Below are 13,501 nucleotides of genomic sequence, written 5' to 3'. Positions count from 1 at the left end.
TGCTGCTGTTTGAGGCAGGGATTTTTAGGTTTGCAAAATCCATTTCAAATCATTAAATTTCCACAGTTGTAAATGTTCACATTGGATTTAGGGACAGTTTCCAAGTAAAGCCGTCTCATAGATGTATTGCCGCCCATTGTTAGCTGCGTATTGGCTGAGCAGAGGGCTGTGTGCCAGGCATTTGGGTGCTCTGTATAGTAAAGCAGCTTTGATAACTTCATCTAAAACATTAAAAAAGATCTGCCTTCAGAGTCTCTGGGGATTCTCTCAGTATCTTGTGTCTGTGTTATTTCTCCCTGTCTCACTGGTTACATCTGCTGGGTATGCAAATACATTGCCCCTTAAATGTATATATTTTTCCAATTGCCAGATTCCAGTCAAAATGATTCGCTTTTGGGCTAACTAGATTATCTACCACTGGTTAATTTAGGGATAAAACCGACCTCCTTGAAAATCTTATTTTCCTCTCTGCTTTATCCTGTCACAGTGTTCCTTTTAGGATTGTGTGTGTCCTTAGAATGGTTCTTTCCTCTTATTTATCCTCTCTCATTTGTCTCTCTTCAGTTTTGCAGGCTATTCTGTTGGCTAGTTAGCTTGGAAGTTAATATTTTCAAGTACTTTGTATTAAAACATTTCTTTTTGTCCATATTTTCTGAAAAGTTGTCCAGCTTGTTCTCCACTTTTCCCCATTTAATATAATAGCTTTGTTTTCATTGTACCTCACTCTAAAAAACTGAAACAAAATTTTTGATTAGGAGCTCATTTTGCTGTTCTCAGTCCTCTCTCTCTCCTCAGGGTTGATGAGTCCTCTCTCTATCTCCTCAGCGTTGATGAATTCACTCGCTGTCTATCTCCTCAGGGTTGATGAGTTCACACTCTCTCTCTCCTCAGGGTTGATGAGTACACTCAAATAAGCTTTATTGGCATGGTAAGGTACACTCACATTGCCAAAGCATTCACTGGCATAACAAACTTAACAGACAGGCAATAATAATTGAACAACAGTAGAGGATAACACAAAAATGGGTATGAACTATAATCAGTCAGGTAGGAGGTTCGCTTCACGCCAACATGGGCGGAATATCTCAAACCTCATCTTCCCTCCCAGATCCGCTGGTATTGATCTCTGTGTGGCTGGTGGCCTCTGGAACTGCCAGTCCGCCGTCCAGAAAGCAGACTTCATATCTGCCTATGCCTCCCACCTCAACCTTGACTTTCTTGCTTTAACTGAAACATGGCTCTCATCAGAGAACACAGCCACCCCGGCTGCCCTTTCCTCTGCCTTCTCTTTTTCCCACACACCCAGAACCTCTGGCAGAGGAGGTGGCACAGGTCTCCTAATCTCATCCTCATGGAGATCTAGTGTCTTCTCCTCATCCTTTGCCTTCTCCTCTTTTGAATTTCATGCGGTTTCTGTTACTTTGCCGTGCAAACTGTTTATTATTGTTGTTTATCGCCCCCCGGGTCCTCTAGGGAGCTTCTTGGATGAGATGGACATCCTCCTTAGCTCCTCACCAGTCAATGACACCCCCCTGATCCTCCTGGGTGACTTCAACCTCAACTCAGATTCCACCCAGTCTACCTTTCTCTCCCTCCTTTCTTCTTTTGACCTTACCCTCACTCTTTCCCCTCCCACCCACAAAGCAGGCAACCTTCTTGACCTCATCTTCACAAGGAGCTGCACAACAACCAACCTCTCTGTAACACCACTCCATATATCTGACCACTCCTTCATCTCTTTTTCTCTTCCACTCTCCTCTTACACCCATCCATCTCTCCCACCATCCACCGTCACCTGTCGGCGGAACCTACGCCACCTGTCTTCCTCCACCCTCTCATCTACAATCCTCTCCTCCCTACCATCCGCAGAGTCTTTCTCTCGACTGTCTCCCGATGATGCTGCTACAACTCTTATGTCCTCCCTCTCATCTTCCTTTGACTCTCTGTGTCCCCTCACCACCAAATTAGCTCGGACCTCCCCTCCCAGTCCTTGGCTTTCTGATGCTCTACAAGCTGTCCGAACCGAACTGCCGGCAGCGGAGAGAAAATGGAAAAGGTCCTGTCTCCCCAGTGATATGGCTTCCTTCCATGCCCTCTTATCATCTTTCCATTCCTCTGTCTCTCTAGCTAAATCTTCCTTCTTTCACTCGAAAATTAACACGGCCGCCTCTAATCCCCGCAAACTGTTTTTTTTTTAAAAGAACTTTGAAAAGAAGGTCGACGCCATTCGCAATTCCTTCTCCCAACCCTTTCCCCCCGCTGACCCTCCTACCTTCCCCAACTCCCTAGCCTCCTTTTCTCCCCTCTCTGACTCCGAAACATTGAAACTCCTTACATCCCACCGCCCGACCACCTGTCCTCTTGACCCCATCCCCTCTCCCCTCCTACAAACTGTGTAATAGTTCTGAGGACATACTTGACACCTCAAGTGAAATATTGGTAACATTAGGCTGTGTACGACGATGAAAAGTATTTCTCCAGCAGTCCATTTACCCAAATAACAAGTGACTCTGGGCCAGTCGGTGCAGATAAATGGTCCACAAATTCCCTTGATGCCTTGGATGCCTCGGTAGCCTACCTTTGGGAGTAGCCTATAGCAGCTTGTTGGCTAACAGTTAGCCTTCACACAGCCTATATGAACAACGAAATGGCGAGTAGCCAAATGGTAAACTAGACAGCTTAGTTATTTGAGTTTGGTAAGTTAACATTTACTTTAGTTATCCATTCATCACCAAAGTTCATCTCTGGACAAGCCTCATCGAAGAATGGCAGATGAGACTCTTAATCTGATTATGATCATGTTTAGTTAAATCAGTTAAAACTTTGTATTACAGATTAGTGCACAACATTTGATATGATTTAGACCATTCATGTTTGTTCAACAATGGGGAGCCTGAAGTTGGGTTAACATAGTCTTTTTTAAAAAACACAATGAAATGATAGCACATTTTCTATTACATTGAACAGTCTTTGCTAAAGTCTTCCTTTGTAATGCTGTACAAAAATGTATGCCATACCGGACACAAAATGTATTGAAAAGCAACACCAAATGTCTTGGATAGCAGTATTATTTTTACAACTATTATTTTTATTTTTATAATATTGTCCACGTCCAGCAGCAGATTGCTCCAGCAGCCCTTCATGCATTAGCATCTGGATGAAAGTAAGGGCTTCATTGATCGGAGTTTCACGCGAATTAGATTTATAAATATGTGTACAGTGCAGTTGCCAAGAGGTACTATAGGCGTATCTCCTGTAACAGTCCCCTCTTTACCGACCATTCAGACCCAGTCCATGACAGAGCTGCAGGAGTTCTTTCCCATATTTGTTTGTGGATTTGTCATATTCCAGTGGGAATGTGCCATTGATGTGGTCGTCTCCGTCATGGCCGTTGTCACTGCAAATCAGCACATTTCCCTGGGCCTGGAAATGGCTGATCTCCGGTTCTCGGAAAATAATGAATAATGAAATAAAAAATTATTTTGATATTTGTCATAATAAAATTAGACAAACTCTTGCGATAGAACATCATGATAAAATTAGGGCTGCGCTCTATAGAGTCTGCAAACACAGGGTATGCTTCTCTAGAGAGAAAATAATAACACAATGTGATGCCGAGAACAGGCCATTCAGCTGAGTAGTGCTTTTCCTACCCTACTGATTAGTTGCCTAAACGCTAAATAGTATCTAACACCATATCAAGCCTGGTCTTGAAAACCCCCAGTGTTTCTGCCTCCACTACTATGTGCTGGCAAACTATTTCACTCACTCTGTGAACAAATACTTCCTAATACCTGTACAGAATTTCTCCTTTGCCAATTTCCATTTTTGCCCTCTCGTTCTGCTAACTGAACTCATCCTGAATCACCTACAGTTTGTTAATCCCTTTAATGAATTTAAAAGCCACAATTAAATCTCCCCTAAATCTTATTTTACTAAGCCTAAAGGGATTAAGCATCTTATGTCTATCCTTATAACTCTTATGTTTTACACCTGGAATCAATCTGGTTGTTCTTCTCTGGACCTTTTCCAGCGCCTCTATATCTTTCTTATTGTGCGTTCCCCAGAATTGCACACAGTACTCTGGTCTAAAAAGGGTATTGTATAAGGTGAGTATAACTTGCTTAGATTTATACTCAATACTCTTGGATACATATCCTAGTATCCTGCTGGCCTTTTTTTACTGCTACTGCAAATTGACGAGAATCTGAAAGGCTTTGATCAACTATTAAGTCTGCCACACAGCCATGGGGGCCTTGAGCAAAGCCCTTAATCCTGCTCCAGGGGAGGAATGTCTCTTGCTTAGTCTAATCAACTGTAAGTCACTTTGGATAAAAAAGCATCAGCCAAATGACATTTTCCACATGTAAAAAAAACCCCCCAAAAAACATTACATTTAGTTATATTGAATATATTATATTGATTCTGTTTAAATCCTAGATAACTTCAGTAGATTCCAAACTGTTAGCTAAACCTCCAAGTTTTGTATTTAACTAAAGTTTTGGTAAAGTTATGGCTAGTAGCCAGACCATCATGCTTCCTGCTGCTGCTGAACGGCTGAAGCTAAGCAGGTGTGGGCTTGGGTAGTACTTGGATAGGAGACCTGGGAAAACAAAGTTATTGTTGTACGTGCTGTTGGTGGGCTAGTATGGGGTGGTCTTCCCTCTGGTCCCAATACCCCAGAGCAGTGATGGGCACATTGTACTGTAGGAGGTGCTGTCTTTCGGATGAGACGTTAAACAGAGTAGGACGTTCCCCGGTGCCCTGGCTAATTTCCAAACCTGGCTCACCCAACCTGCCACCAAATCAACCCCAGATGTAATTGGCTTCTTCTCCACTTCAGTTAATGTATGGTGAGCAAATGGCTCCTCGGGGTTGATGACTACTCTCTGTCACTCTCCTCAGGGTTGGTGTCTGCTCTCTGTCACTCTCCTCAGGGTTGGTGACTGCTCTCTGTCACTCTCCTCAGGGTTGGTGACTGCTCTCTGTCACTCTCCTCAGGGTTGGTGACTGCTCTCTGTCACTCTCCTCAGGGTTGGTGACTGCTCTCTGTCACTCTCCTCAGGGTTGGTGACTGCTCTCTGTCCCTCTCCTCAGGGTTGATGACTGCTGAAGAGTTGAGGCAGCTGGAGGTCCTCCCATCGGCTCACAGCAAGTTCTGGGTTCCCTGCATGTGGTTCGTCAACCTGACCATGAGGGCCCGAACTGAGGGGCACATCAACAATGACGTGGCCCTCACTGCCATCCTAAATGTGTGTGTGTATGTGTGTATGCGTGTGTGTGTAAGTAAAGACGTGGCCCTCACCCCCATCCTCAATATGTGAGTGTGTGAGAGTGTGTGTGTGTGTGTGTGTGTGTGTGTGTGTATGTGAGTAACAAAGTGTTCCTCACCGCCATCCACAAACAGTGTGTGTGAGAGAGTGAAAGAGAGAGAGTTGGGGAGAAAGATAGACAAAGATAGTCATCGAAGGAATTTGATCGTAAATAATTTGTAAATGCATTTACACAAACAATTCGCAATTCGCAACAGGAAACAGGATTACACAGGATGCGCAGGAATTAAGGCCTTTTGTTGAAGGCCTTTTTGGGACCAAGCGCCATACAAATAAAAATGCTATGTCTTGCCAGGCTTTAGTCAGCTCTGACAATCCACTGCTTACACTACTGAATAAAATATGTTTATGTATGCATTTACAGCACATCAATCTCAGAGAGGTTTTTTTTTTTGTTCAAGTTCTGCCTTCGTTTGTTTGATATATATCCGGAAGAATTTTTACATTTGTTCCTGATGACATAAATTTACAAACAGATTTACAAACATATTGATGAATGAGGTACTCTGTCTTAGGTGTGAGAGAGTGGGAGAATGTGTGCATGCATGAATATAATGTGCATCTGGGAACTAGACCTCTACTGCCAGCCACCATTCTGCCACCTCTGCTCCTCAAAACCTGTCACTGTAGACTGGATGAAAGGCACAAAGGCACTCTTATGGGGAACCTCCACTTGGAAAAGACATCATTACTTACCATATGCTGCCTTTTTAGTTCTATTTTTTCCCATGAAGTTCACAGTCTTTTAACCTTTTCCACTTTGGCCCCCTAGAAGGCAATTTCTGCTTATTTTGTACCAGTCGTATAGAAGTATCACATACTCATGGTTGAAGACTTAAATTAAAGAAGAAGCTTGTACCATTTAGTGATTTGGGACAGAACACATTTATATCAGAGCATGTACATACAGTGTATACTAAAGATACAAATACAAAGCACCTTATGTGTTTATAGTTCAGCAGTGAATTTCTCAATGTCAAGGACCAACCCAGAACTACATTATCTTTGTGCACAAACTTGATCTCAATGTGTATACAAGATATGGTAAATATATCTACAGGCATTCAAATTACACATGAGTTATCCCAAAACTGCACCCAGATGTCCTCAAGTATCCCCAAATCTCTCCAAATACAAAACATCTGCATATCTTTTTATCCAGACACAAACGCTTATTCTTCTAATAAAAAAAGAGTTTTTGACACAAAATTAGAAATTTACATTCACATGTGTTATATCTACATATATGTCCAAAAAGCACTCCAAAACGGATTTCTCACCCAAATGTATAGTGGAGCAGTCCCTTTTTAAGCCTGGAATGCCAACACTAGTACCTTGAAGTCGTAGGCAGGCAATGGAGGGCAATGAGGAGTGAGGTGACATGAGCCGACCTGGTCTGACTGGTGGTCAGGCGGGCTGCAGTATTCTGGACCAGCTGGAGGGGCTTGAGATGATTGAATATGACACAATATACCTGGTTGGAAAGGGTAGGAAACCCCATACAAGAGGATTGGCATGTTCTAAATTAGTTTGGTACTGAAATTATCTAGCAATGCATTCACACAACAATGTTGTTCAAGACGACATTTGCTTCGCTATAGTGCCGGGAAAAATAGAGTTTTCTCAAAAATGGCTGAACGGATTACAACGTTCGTCAGAAAACAGTCGTAGTCGGTTATTCTATAACCAGGTGGAATATTTGGTTCCATAAATGTCTGCATTGAATAATTTCAAAACAAATTTATATTTCTACGAAACCAGAAGTATGTTGGCTGGATGTGCAATGAAAGTGAGCTAAGAACATGATTGAAACATGACCTAGAGAAAATGTATCAAGGATTGCTTGAATATACCTTATATTGTCTTATATAGAGTCTGTGACTAGATCAGGCTTGTAAACCGTGACAGTGTGGATGGGGTTCAAAGAAAATAAAAAATCTGAGTTACACCCTTATCTTTGAATAAACCTTGTTGAATAAACTTTCAGCTCAAAACTTCTCTCGTTCTCTCCCTGTAGGAGCTGAACTCTCTGCGATCTCAGTGCATGAAGCTGTACAGTTATGATTGGATCAGTCTCCCTCTAGTTTATACACAGGTACTCCTCCTCTAGTGTACAGTTCTCCTCTCCCTCTAGTGTACACTCCCTCTCTCTCCCTCTAGTTTATACACAGGTACTCCTCCTCAAGTGTACAGTTCTCCTCTCCCTCTAGTGTACACTCCCTCTCTCTCCCTCTAGTGTACACTCCCTCTCTCCTTCTAGTGTACACTCCCTCTCTCTCCCTCTAGTGTACACTCCTCCTCTCTCTCCCTCTAGTTTATACACAGGTACTCCTCCTCAAGTGTACACTCCTCCTCTCTCTCCCTCTAGTTTATACACAGGTACTCCTCCTCAAGTGTACACTCCTCCTCTCTCTCCCTCTAGTTTATACACAGGTACTCCTCCTCAAGTGTACACTCCTCCTCTCTCTCCCTCTAGTTTATACACAGGTACTCCTCCTCAAGTGTACAGTTCTCCTCTCCCTCTAGTGTACACTCCCTCTCTCTCCCTCTAGTTTATACACAGGTACTCCTCCTCAAGTGTACAGTTCTCCTCTCCCTCTAGTTTATACACAGGTACTCCTCCTCAAGTGTACAGTTCTCCTCTCCCTCTAGTTTATACACAGGTACTCCTCCTCAAGTGTACAGTTCTCCTCTCCCTCTAGTTTATACACAGGTACTCCTCCTCAAGTGTACAGTTCTCCTCTCTCTCTAGTTTATACACAGGTACTCCTCCTCAAGTGTACAGTTCTCCTCTCCCTCTAGTTTATACACAGGTACTCCTCCTCAAGTGTACAGTTCTCCTCTCCCTCTAGTGTACACTCCCTCTCTCTCCCTCTAGTGTACACTCCCTCTCTCCTTCTAGTGTACACTCCCTCTCTCTTCCTCTAGTGTATACTCCCTCACTCCCTCTCTCCCTCTAGTGTACACTCCTCCTCTCTCTCCCTCTAGTGAACACTACCTCTCTCTCCCTCTAGTGTACACTCCCTCTCTCTTCCTCTAGTGTACACTCCCTCTCTCCCTCTAGTGTACACTCCTCCTCTCTCTCCCTCTAGTGTACACTCCTCCTCTCTCTCATTCTAGTGTACACTGCCTCTCTCCCTCTATTGTACACTCCTCCTTTCTCTCCTTCTAGTGTGCACTCCCTCTCTCTCCCTCTATTGTACACTCCCTCTCTCCCTCTAGTGTACATTCCCTCTCTCTTCCTCTAGTGTACACTCCCTCACTCCCTCTCTCCCTCTAGTGTACACTCCCTCTCTCCCTCTAGTGTACACTCCCTCTCTCTTCCTCTAGTGTACACTCCGTCTCTCCCTCTAGTGTGCACTCCCTCTCTCTCCCTCTAGTGTACACTCCCTCTCTTCCTCTAGTGTACACTCCCTCTCTCCCTCTAGTGTACACTCCTCCTCTCTCTCCCTCTAGTGTACACTCCCTCTCTCTCCCTCTAGTGTACACTCCCTCTCTCCCTCTAGTGTACACTCTCTCTCTCCCTCTAGTGTACACTCCCTCTCTCCCTCTAGTGTACACTCCCTCTCTCTCCCTCTAGTGTACACTCCCTCTCTCTCCCAGCAACAACTTAGTGTTCCAAGATCACTCTCATGTCCTAACCAAGGCCAAGCCTTAGGGTCCAGTATGGCAAGCTGCAGGCAGTGATGGATTTATAAATAATATTGTTATTATTGTTATTATGGCTGAATTCTGCAGAAGTTATTTATTAATTTGTTATTAATAATTATATATATTAATTATATTATTGTAATTTGTGCCATTCCAGACTGCCAAACCAATCCCCTAAAATACCCACTGAAATACTCAACCCAGTCTACACTATGCTGCAAACATGGATGAAAATAGCGACCAAATGATTTAAGCTATAATCTGTTCCTCAAGGCCTGTGCTGGTTTTCATTCTTCCCTCCAATCAGAGTGAGGCTGATGGGCCAATCAGTGAAATTTATAAATTAGCCAATAAAAATGGAAACCGGCAGAAGAGGTAGAAAATTGAGGTTCAGAAATTAAAAGTAAAATGTTAGGTGGTGTAAAATGTGATCGAAGTGACTTTGACCGTGGAATGATTGTTGGTGGCAGACAGGGTGGTTTGAATATCTCAGAAACTGCTGATCTCTTGGGATTTTCACGCACACTAGTCTCTAGAAAAAATGAGCAGTAGTTCTGCAGACAGAAATGCTTTGTTAATGAGAGACATTAGAGGAGAATGGCCAGACTGGTCAAAGCTGACAGGAAAGTGACAGTAACGCAAATAACCACACGTGGTATGCATAACAGCATTTGAACACACAACGCATCATAACTCTAAGTAGATAGGCTACAGCAGTAGAAGTCTAAAACGGAATTCTAACAAATGCCTAATAAAGTTCCTGGTGAGTGTATATCTACAGCACCTGATTGGAGATCAAACCCATAATATTTACACTTCACTGCTGCTCCAAGGTAAACATAATGAAACATAACAGTTTGCAGAACCTGAAAGTCAATGTTAATAATGGGCCAACATTGGCTTTGTCCATCCCTACTAGGTGGCAACGGTGGCGGTCTACACCTTCTTTCTGGCCAGTCTGATTGGTCGGCAGTTTCTGGACCCTGCCCAGGGTTACCCGGGTCACGACCTTGACTTCTATCTGCCAGTCTTCACCCTTCTTCAGTTCTTCTTCTATGTTGGCTGGCTAAAGGTGAGAGTGAGCAATACATCTAGCCAACCATTTAGTTGGAACTGTTATTCAGAGCATGTTTGAAGAGCTTTTGCTGCCGCAAATAGGTTCAAGGGCAGCGGCTGTTGGCAGAACCTGAACATGGAGTTTGCATCACTGCCAATAATAACTTTGAGCCCTTGCTATATCTTGACCAAGGGGTCCAGGAGGGAAACTAAGCAACGAATAAGTAAATATCTAGCTTAAAAGCTGTATCAAAACTTCATTGTGGATACGTCTTCCAATTCATCCTCCTATTTCTGCAGAATGAGATGGAAAGTACTGCAGGATATAGCAAGTTAGTACTGCAGGATGTAGCAAGTTATTATCGGCAGTGATCTGTGTTCGGTTTTTGCCAACGGTTTTTGCCAACATCCTGCCGTGATCAACTGGCCCCCATCAAAACCAAAACAGTCACATTTGCAACTTTAAAGAAAACAAACCAAACATCCAAGCCTACAAAGATCACCTTTAGCAATATTAAGATGCCCTCAGTACTGCCCGCACCACCTACTACTTTCAACTCATTCAATCAGGCTCCAGTAATCCCAAAGCTCTCTTCTCCACAATAAACAACCTGAAAAAAAAATAGACAATATCTCCCAATCCTTCACAGTTTATAAATGCAACTTTTTCCTGTCATTCTTCCAGACAATATTTACAATAGCTTGGCCCTCCCTACCTTCCCTCGATATCACTGGCATTGCCCTCTCCTGGCTTAAATCCTATCTCTCGGACAGACAGCAATACATCAGCATAACCAACTCTAAAAACTGCTTTTTTCCACCTTAAAAACATTGCCTGTCTCCACCCATTCCTCTCCTTCTCTTCCCTGATCCATGCCTTCTTCCTGAATTGATTATTGCAACAGCATCCTCTATGGCACATCCTCCAAAATGTTCAATAACCTTCAGTACATTCAGTACAACTCGGCTGCCTGACTGCTCACCCACTCCCGGTCCCGTGACCACATCACTCCTGTCCTTCAATCCCTCCTCTGGTTCCGAGTTAGACAACGACTTCAATTCAAACTTACTCATCACCTACAAGGCTCTCCATAACCAGGCTCTCCATAAACAGGCTTCCCCCTACCTCACAGACCTTCTCCACCACCACACTCCCTCTGCACCGATCTGCCTGTCGATCTCACGCTCTCTTCTACCCTCACTCATGAACAAGACCCCAAGATACTTGAACTCCTTCACTTGGGGCAATGGCTCGTTCCCAACCCAGAGGGAGCAATCCACCGTTTTCTGGCAGGGAACCATGGCCTTGGACTTGGAGGTGCTGACTCTCATCCTGGCCGCTTCACACTTGGCTACAAACTGCTCCAGTGCGTGCTGAAGGTCACAGTCCGATGAAGCCAGCAGAACCACGTCGCCCGCAAAAAGCAGAGACACAATTCTGAGGTCACCAAACCGGACACTCTCCTCACCTCAGCTGCGCCTTGAGATCCTGTCCATGAATATCACAAACAAGACTGGTGACAAGTGGCAACCTTGGCGGAGTCCCACACCCACTGGAAACGTGCTTGACTTTGTGCCGAGGATGCAGACACAGCTCTCACTTTGGTTATACAGGGACCGGATGGCTCGTAACAACGGCCCCGATACCCCATACTCGCGCAGCACACCCCACAGGGTTCCCCGGGGGATACGGTCGAAAGCCTTCTCCAAGTCCACAAAGCACATGTGGACTGGATGGACAAACTCCCATGAACCTGCCGCTGAGGAGCTTTTTGACTACCTCGGCAACTTCCGCCGTGGATATAGGTGCAGATTCCCCCGAGTCTTCGGGCTCTGCTTCTTCCACAGAGGAGGTGTTGTTCGGGTTCAGAAGCTCCTCTAAGTGCTCTTTCCACCGCCCGACAACATCCCTAGTCCAGGTCAGCAGTTCTCCTCCCCTGCTGAAAACAGCCTGAGACAAGCCCTGCTTTCCCTTTCTGAGTCGCCGGATTTTTGTTTCAGTGACTGCCGAAGCCGCAGCACTTCTGACCACCCGGTACCTGTCTGCTGCTTCAGGGAACCCCCAGGCCAACCATTTTACATTTACATTTACATTTTTGTCATTTTGCAGTCGCTTTTAATCCAAAGCGACTTACAAGTGCATAGGTTCTACCATAAGTCAAAGCATCACATCCAGAACTAGGAAAAAACACATGGAATGCTGTTCTAAACATAGTCGTCATCATAAGTGCATTTTTTTTTTTGGGGGGGGGGGGGGGGGGGGGGGGGTTAGACAAGGATAGGGATAACAGAAAGGAGGGGCGGGGGAAATCAGGAGGGAGGACTAAGGTAGAGTTTGAAAAGGTGGGTTTTCAGTCTGCGTCAAAATAGGGGGAGGGATTCTGCTGTCCTAACAGTGGTAGGCAAGTCATTCCACCACTGAGGAACCAGAATGGAAAACAGGCGTGAACGTGCAGCTCGACTGCCAGGTGCACGTAGAGAGGGAACCATAAGGTGACCAGAGCTGGCAGACCGGAGTGGTCTCGCTGGGGAGTAGGGAGTGATCAAGGATTGTATGTAAGGTGGGGCAGTCCCCTTAGCAGCCTGAAATGCCAACACTAGGGCCTTGAAACGGATGCGTGCGGCAATAGGAAGCCAGTGGAGGCCAATGAGAAGCGGGGTGACATGAGCCGACTGGGCTGACTGGTGATCAGGTGGGATGCAGCATTCTGGACCAGCTGGAGGGGCTTGATGGCACACGCTGGGAGACCGGCTGGGAGGGAGTTGCAGTAATTCAGGCGGGAAATGACGAGCGCCTGGACTAGGACCTGGGTGGCTTTCTCCATCAGGAGATGACGGATACGGCGTATATTATACAGAAAGAACCTGCAGGTTCTGGCAGTGGAGGATACTTGTGGAGCCAGGGTGAGGCAGTTATCAAGAGTCACCCCAAGATTCTTTGCCGTACGGGAGGAGGAAACTACAAAGTCCTCAACAGTCAACCAAGCTTGAAAGTCCTCCTTCTTCAGTTTGACGGCCTCCCTCACCGCTGGTGTCCACAAGCGGATTCTTGGGTTGCCGTCCCGACAGGCACTGATGACCTTCTGGCCACAGCTCCTGTTTGCCGCTTCTGCAATGGAAGCTTTGAACATGGCCCACTCGGACTCCATGTCCCCAGCCTCCCCCGGAATGCACAAGAAGTTCCTCCGGAGGTGGACCTCACAGACGTGGGCCTGTCCGGCAGTTTCCCCGGCCACTTGATCCAACTCACCACCAGGTGGTGATCAGTTGACAGCTCTGCTCCTCTCTTCACCTGAGTGTCCAAGACATACGGGCGCAGGTCTGATGATACGACCACAAAGTCGATCATCGATCTTTGGCCTAAGGTGCTCTGGTACCAAGTACACTTATGAGCTACCCTATGCTCGAACATGGTGTTCGTTATGGACAATCCATGACCAGCACATAAGTTCAATAACAAG

The 13,501-nt window shown here is 45.2% G+C and overlaps 1 protein-coding gene across 1 annotated transcript in view; it reads left to right on the top strand.

The window, feature by feature from the left end:
* The window catches only part of best1 (bestrophin 1), a 45,315-nt gene that overhangs the window by 20,642 nt on the left and 11,172 nt on the right, over positions 1–13,501 (top strand). Inside the window, exons 4-6 of the mRNA XM_061221279.1 lie at positions 5,098–5,252; positions 7,351–7,428; positions 9,904–10,056. Of these exons, the coding sequence (XP_061077263.1) occupies positions 5,098–5,252; positions 7,351–7,428; positions 9,904–10,056 (386 nt within the window). The remainder of the gene's footprint in view (positions 1–5,097; positions 5,253–7,350; positions 7,429–9,903; positions 10,057–13,501) is intronic.

This window comes from Conger conger, chromosome 15, assembly GCF_963514075.1.
Source record: "Conger conger chromosome 15, fConCon1.1, whole genome shotgun sequence".
Lineage (NCBI taxonomy): Eukaryota > Metazoa > Chordata > Actinopteri > Anguilliformes > Congridae > Conger > Conger conger.
This window is presented reverse-complemented; position numbering and strand designations above follow the sequence as displayed.